The following is a 6,788-nucleotide window of genomic DNA, read 5'->3' on the forward strand; positions in this document are numbered from 1 at the left end:
TGTATGCTTTGAGAGACAATGATGAAGCGGGTGGGGGTATATATAGGCATCACAGAAAATGTGATTGTCGCTCACCTTTTAGCACATTTCAGTCAGACCGACTAAAACACTCGGTTGGACCGAACAATACAAAAGATTCAAAGTTCAGACATTTCTGTGACTCCTGATGAAATTGTTCGGTGGCTCCCAGTTGTAATGACCTAAGCACTTTCCACACTTTGGTGACTGAGACAGTTCGTACATTCCAAACGAATTTTAATAGGCAACAGAAGGTTGACAAGAGCTCTTCAGTGAGGTTGAAGGGTTTAGGACATCGGCTATAACAACGTGACTCGGTGACTCCGGTGTATATGGGTTTGGTGAGTCTGAGTTGAACTTTTGGTTTGTGATATAGTGGAAATTTGGGAATTTGTCTGAGGCTTTTGGAGTTTGAGCACTTGAGCAATGAACTCAACATCTCAACATCATACCCTTTTGATAGTATTAACATATCTATGGACTCAATGTGATCTTTGATCACTAAAATAGAAATGCAGTCTTGAGGCTTAATCCAACACTTGTCTTTAGCATATTGAGATGATGGGTTCATTTGATCATATGTAGTTTGCGTGTATGGATTTGATGCAGATATGTTCATGTGATCGCCTGACAAGGTACAATGGTAATGCAGATTCGGTGTAATGATTTTTTTCGTTTTTCCAAGCATGATTATGTGTAATGATTTGTTTTTTTTTCAAAATCCATTATAGATCCTTAGAAATTTTGATCTTTGCAAAAGTTGTACCAAGGAGTGATGTCTTGTAAGTGTATATTATTAATTGCTCGACTGAATACCACACATGACTACTACTTGCTCTAAATCCAATACATCATTTTCTATTATCAGCAGCCGTTGTCTCATGATATAGTTCTTCAACCCGACGAACCGTAGTTCGTAGGAATCCGGGGGTTTCTTCCGTTAAACACACGGGGTAGAAATTTCTGTCAAGAGCCCCCCCTCACAAACAAAAAAAGAAACTTCCTTCAAGAGAATTCAGGAACGACGTCGCCACAATTGATTAGTTTTATGTATCTTTTATTATTCAGCAGCATTTGTATCAAACATATTTAATATTGACGTATTCCATGTTAGTGCTAATAAAAGGGATCCCCTAAATAAAAATGAACATCTTGGCAGCTGGGTACTAAGCTCGGAGATGTTCTGCTATCTTTTCAGTTTTGTCATATCGGTTTTTACGTGACTTATACTTTATTCTTCATGATATGAATGAGACACGTATGACCATAAAAAGAAAAAGAACATCCTGGCAGCTGTTAGTTTTTTTATATGAATGCAGTTTTTTTTTCTGTTGGTAAAATTCGGAAACTGCATTCTGGTCCGTTCTGCGGGCCTTTATAACGGACTGCTTGGGCCATGCTACTGCCTACTGGCCCCAGAGTTTATGCGTAGGAGACCCGCGTATGGCGCGGTCCGGATACAAAGCTGTCTTCCACTGGAGCAACCGCTAAACCCTTTCGAAAGAATCCCTAAATCTCGCACGCTCCAAAGGCCCGAAACCCTAGCTCTCTGCTTTCATCCCCGCCACCGTCCCCATGGCGCCAGGGCTCAAACGCTTCACCGACGTCGCGGCAGACGGCACGCCCCGCCTCGACGACGCCGCCGGCGAGGAGCTCGTGTGCGTGGAGCGCGCCGCCTCGGTCGCCCTCGGCAGCCGCGCGCCGGAGCCCCCGGGAACCCTCTTCATCACCACCAGGTAGAGAGCGAGCCGATGGATTTCGGCGCCCTCCTGCCGCACCGGCACCGCGGCCATCTCTTCCGACGCCTTACTTTTCTTGCCCGTTTGCGTTTCTGTTCCCAGGAGGGTGATTTGGCTCAGCGGGGCGGAGAAGGGCAAAGGATACGCGGTGGGCTTCCTGGACATCACGCTCCACGCAGTGTCGCGCGACCCGGAGGCGTACCCCTCACCGTGCCTCTACACTCAGGTGATTGAGGGTACAACCGCCCTGTTTGAATTTTGTGGTTTTGGTGACTAATTTGGGAAAAACAGTTGATCAGTTGCATTTCATGTTTTAACATTTGTGGCTTGTTTGAAGTTGGGGTGTGCTTCGACCGACCTGGATCAGTCTTCTGGCCCTGATGTTCTGTTGGTATTTTTTGCCGCAGTTTGTTTTGGTGGCTGTATTGTTAGTTCCCTCAGCAGTCAGCACACAACACGCATGTCAGGGGCCTCATTTGAGCATAGAAAGCTTTGTTTGCCGTTTCGTTTATATTAGTGCGTTGTAGCTTGGAGGAATAAGGAGATTTAGGTCGTGGGCAATTTAATGTGGCACATAAGTCATTTAGTGTAAGATTTGTGTCACATGCTGACATGCATTATATTTATTTTGATATTTGATAATTATAGTGACATGTATGTAACATAAAGCATTGTTTGGCACCATTATGCCTTTGGAATGTCACTTGGTTCAGTGGGATGTTAAGCATGAGAAAATTGATTGGGCTGAATCGTGTGGTTGACCAAATTAGTTACTTAAAACGCAGCTCAGCTCATATAGTTCTGTGGTTGGAGTGGACTAAATTCAACATCACACGGTTCTTGACCCGGATTTACTCTCTGTAATATGCACATGGACCACCGAATGCAGGCTTTGTGTCTCTTCTCTTGATAGCTAACAGTGATCAGTGCTATCTCACATTGATTTCGCTATTTGCAGCCTTTTTGTCTCTTTTCTTGATAGTTAGCAGTGACCTGTGTTATCTCTCATTGACTTTGCCATTTGCAGCCTATTTGTTAGTCCGCTGCTAGTGTCTTAGGACTTGTATCAGCCCTAGTGTTTGGATGATTGAAGTTTTAAAAAGAAAACTAGTTCTGTCTGTATGCAAAATAAATCTAGTGTTGGTAAAAACGTAAGTTTGTTACTACATTTATACTGATTTTTGGTTGGTTCTGATTTCGATCTTTGTGGTCACTGTTCAGTAGCTAGCTAGCAATAATCTCCTTTTTTAGCGCTATTAGCTCTAATGCGTAACACCCCTCTTTATATTTATAGATTGAAGCCGAAGCTGACTCTGATGAAGAGGATGGTGATTTTGACTCTGAAGCAGGTGGTGACTCACAGCTACCAAAAATCTCTGAGATGCGTATTATATTGGCAGATGCTGCCCAACGTATCCTTCTAAAATTTTCATATATTTTTGCACATTATGGCTGATGCTTTTATCTTGCAATGCCATTTTCTCTGATTTCACTGTTAACATAAAAACCAGTGGACTGATTTAGGCTGCCCTCTTTTTTTTTTTTGCAGTAAATTTCCATTTTTCCATTGTTTACTGTAACAGTGACGCTTTGACTTTCTGTTTTTCCAGTGACTTATCCAGTTAAGCAATTAGTTGTAGAGCAGACATATGGAATTCAAATCTTTCTGTTTTTATCACTGAAGTTTGTCAGTTATGTTTTAAGTTCATTTGCATTGATGGGGAACACTGCATTCTGATTGTGTTTCCATCATTTCCTATTTTCGGGAAATCAAGTCATGGATGGAACATAGTAGTAATATGGATAAAACTATGTAGTGAACTAGTCATATAGATAAATCTCTTATATTTTTTAAAGCAGTTTGCGAGCTAATCAGTTCCTGGGTGCATTATGCAGTGCAAATTAAGAGCCCTGTTTTGCAATGGAGTGGTTTATGACAATCTCATCGGTTTTGGATTTGTTATTTTTTCCTGAATTAAGCTGCAAACTGTTATATATATGTTCTGGATAACATAAAATGCAGTGCGAATATGAGAGGAATGAGCATTGGATAACAGAGGCCCAGTTCTTTTGGCCGATTCTCCCAAAATCTGGATAATCGACCCTCCACCCAGCTTCTCTCAGAATCTTGAACTCATATTTTTTTGATAATCCTAGCTGTTTACATCCTAACTAGCTAGGATTGTGAAAAATATATGGGTTCAAGATTCTGGGAGAAGCTGGGTGGAGGGTCGGTTCTCAAGATTCTGGGGGAAACTGCCAAAAGAACCGGGCCAGAATTAGTTTCCACGGCAGCTTTTAAAATAAGCATCACCCGACATACACTAGCAAGCCCAACTAACCCTAAATCTTGGATGTTTCTTTGGATAACATCATTCAGTTGAAATCATTCGAGCAGACATACACCATTCTTGTAACTCAGTGCCACAGTGACCCGGGAGAATAACTTGTAGGCTCGACACTTTATTTAACTCCCTGTACATTTTTGCTATGAATTATAAAAGCAGCGTTCACCTTCTCGTAAAAATTCATGCTTGATATCCTTGACAGAAGTTCAGTAGATTCACTTTTTAATGCCTTCTGCCATTGTGCTGAACTGAACCCTGATCCTACTGCTGGTAAGTAATTTGAGTTGCAGTTAATACTTGAAAACTGATGTTCAGAAGAACTGTACTAAAATGTGTGTGTTCTTTCAAACTCCAGAAGAAAATGAAGACAGTGACTTGTTCCATGGTGGGGATATGACCAATGGTGGTTGGATTCATGGCGATGAAGATGAACACATGGTTGATGGTAAGTTTTCACAGTACATTTTATTTACATTTTCAGCTATTGTCTGAGCAGAGCTCTGACTTCTTACCTTTCATGCAGGAATCGACCCTGAGTTTTTTATTCCCAACCCGATAGGTCAAAATGGTGGAGATGACCTCAGTTCTTCAGTACTTGAGGTATGCTTTGACGGGATTGATGCTGTTATATTTGTAATGATCAATATCTGAGATGCGTAACCCGTGTTGACCATGGTCCGCATTACAGTGGTATATCTGAGTTTAACTCGCCGTGAAGACAATTAGTAGCATGATTTTATAGAGCTCATGTTTCATGGTTTTGAGCACGTGTGTTTAATTAGAATCACTAGATATTAGTGTAAAAAAGAAAAATCACTTTGTATTATGAAACTATAGTTAGTCGTTGATACCGGCATATTATATTGTATGATCCACTGCAACTTCTAAAATTATTACTCCCTCCGATCCATACTACTTGTTGCTCAAACGGATGTATCTAGACGTATTTCAGTGCTAGATACGTCTGTTTGAGCAACAAGTAATTTGGATCGGAGGGAGTGGCTAAAAACTTGTGCCTTGGTATGGAAGTTAAAATGCTTGCATTGCTATAGATTATTTTGTTGCATGAGTTATTTGTGGTTCAATCTAGTCCTTAACTTTGTGCAAATAAAAATATATGAATACACATTGATTTAATCAAGTAATCAAAAGATTGTGCTAAGACTATATGATATTTGTGGTGATTGATTTCCTGGCAACTTGATAGGCAATCTGGGTGAACATACCGCAACCTACTCAGAGCTTTATAAGAGTGAAGACGAGTTTAGATCTACTTTGTGCCAGTGACCGACTAATGTTGTTATTTATAATTGCAGCTTCAAATCAATGACCAGCGTTTCGAGGATGCGGATGAAGAGGAGGCCCGTGAAAATGGGCATTAGAAGCAGATATATGCTCGTTTTACTTATCATGATCCTCGTGAGGACCATGTCATTAGTTTGGTTGAAGATTGCTGTAGATGCAGCTTGGTTCGCCTCATGCTGTTGTGTCCCACACTTTCCTTTTGTCCTTTAATAGACGCTGCTATAGGATCGAGGACTCTGAGGGCAACCGTGTAGAGTTGCGTCGATGGTAACTTTTATGGGAGAAGGTCTTGCTTACTGGTCAAGAATGTAACATGTAGAGCTTGGTGGAGAATCCGATTGATGGATTTCAATAACTTTTGATCTAACAAATGGAAGGGGGAGATGGGGGAAAGTAGTAGTAACTCTTTTCGAAGGCGTTCTTCTGCCCTAATATCTGTCATGGTGGAAATGTTGTTTGTTGCTGCAGTTCGAACAGCTGAACCATGCTGACGAGTTGTCACGTATAACTCCAGTTGGCCATGAATTGTTTTTCAGCTGACGAATTGCTGCAGGACAGTTCAAGGGGAAAAAGCTTTGCTTGGAACACTGCAGTTTTTGGTTGGGGAGTTGAACAACCGTGCCAGAAAACATCAGCCGCGCCCAGGCAAGGAGCCAGACATCGAGAGCCAGGTAGGTTTTCCCTCTCGTTAGGGTTTAGGTTTTCTCCGAGGCGTTCCGCCGCCGACTGGAGTTTGGCTGTCCCTGCTGTCGCCAATTAACCTCCTCGGCTCGCCCTCGCTGCCCTTGTTGGGGGACGGGTCTGGCTTGCGAGAGAGGGGTGCTCCTAGGGTTCCCTTGTTCCCGACCTGATCTGACCCATCGGGTGAGATTTAGACATGGCGTCCGAAGAAAACCCTAGGGCTACCGGGGTCAGTGACGTAGAGAAGATGATGCAAGAGCTGGGGCTCAAGGAAGAGGATCTGGACGACGTAGTTTTCGACGAGGCTGACATCCCTGAAGACGCAGCTCGCTGGGTTGCTATCGCGAAGGTGAACTCTGTGAAAACCTACAGCCAGACTTGGTTTTTTCGCAATATGAGATCTGCCTGGGACCTTGCACAGGAGGTCAGATTCAGGCCTTTGGAAGATAATCTGTACACTATCCAATTTTCTTGCCTGGGTGATTGGGAGAGGGTGATGCAAGAAGGGCCTTGGCACTTCAGGGGAGATGCTATCATTATCAAACCATATGATGGGGTGACGAAACCGACTACTATCAAGTTGGATACAATTGATATCTGGATCCAGATCCATGACGTCCCCGACTTGTTTGCTCACCTCATTGAACCGCTTGCTGCCAGGGTTGGAGAAGTTTTGTTTGCTGAACCTCCTTCACAG

At 42.7% G+C, this 6,788-nt stretch overlaps 1 protein-coding gene across 1 annotated transcript; it reads left to right on the forward strand.

Annotated features, from left to right (window-relative positions):
- Nucleotides 1–1,432: 1,432 nt before the first annotated feature.
- Nucleotides 1,433–5,813, forward strand: LOC123085282 (chloride conductance regulatory protein ICln). The gene is made up of 7 exons (XM_044506901.1): nucleotides 1,433–1,754; nucleotides 1,860–1,983; nucleotides 3,052–3,169; nucleotides 4,316–4,375; nucleotides 4,461–4,550; nucleotides 4,629–4,705; nucleotides 5,422–5,813. Exons 1-7 carry the CDS (start codon nucleotides 1,594–1,596, stop codon nucleotides 5,485–5,487), a joined length of 696 nt encoding a protein of 231 aa, XP_044362836.1. The 5' UTR covers nucleotides 1,433–1,593; the 3' UTR covers nucleotides 5,488–5,813.
- Nucleotides 5,814–6,788: the final 975 nt, after the last annotated feature.

Source organism: Triticum aestivum, chromosome 4A (genome assembly GCF_018294505.1).
Source record: "Triticum aestivum cultivar Chinese Spring chromosome 4A, IWGSC CS RefSeq v2.1, whole genome shotgun sequence".
Lineage (NCBI taxonomy): Eukaryota > Viridiplantae > Streptophyta > Magnoliopsida > Poales > Poaceae > Triticum > Triticum aestivum.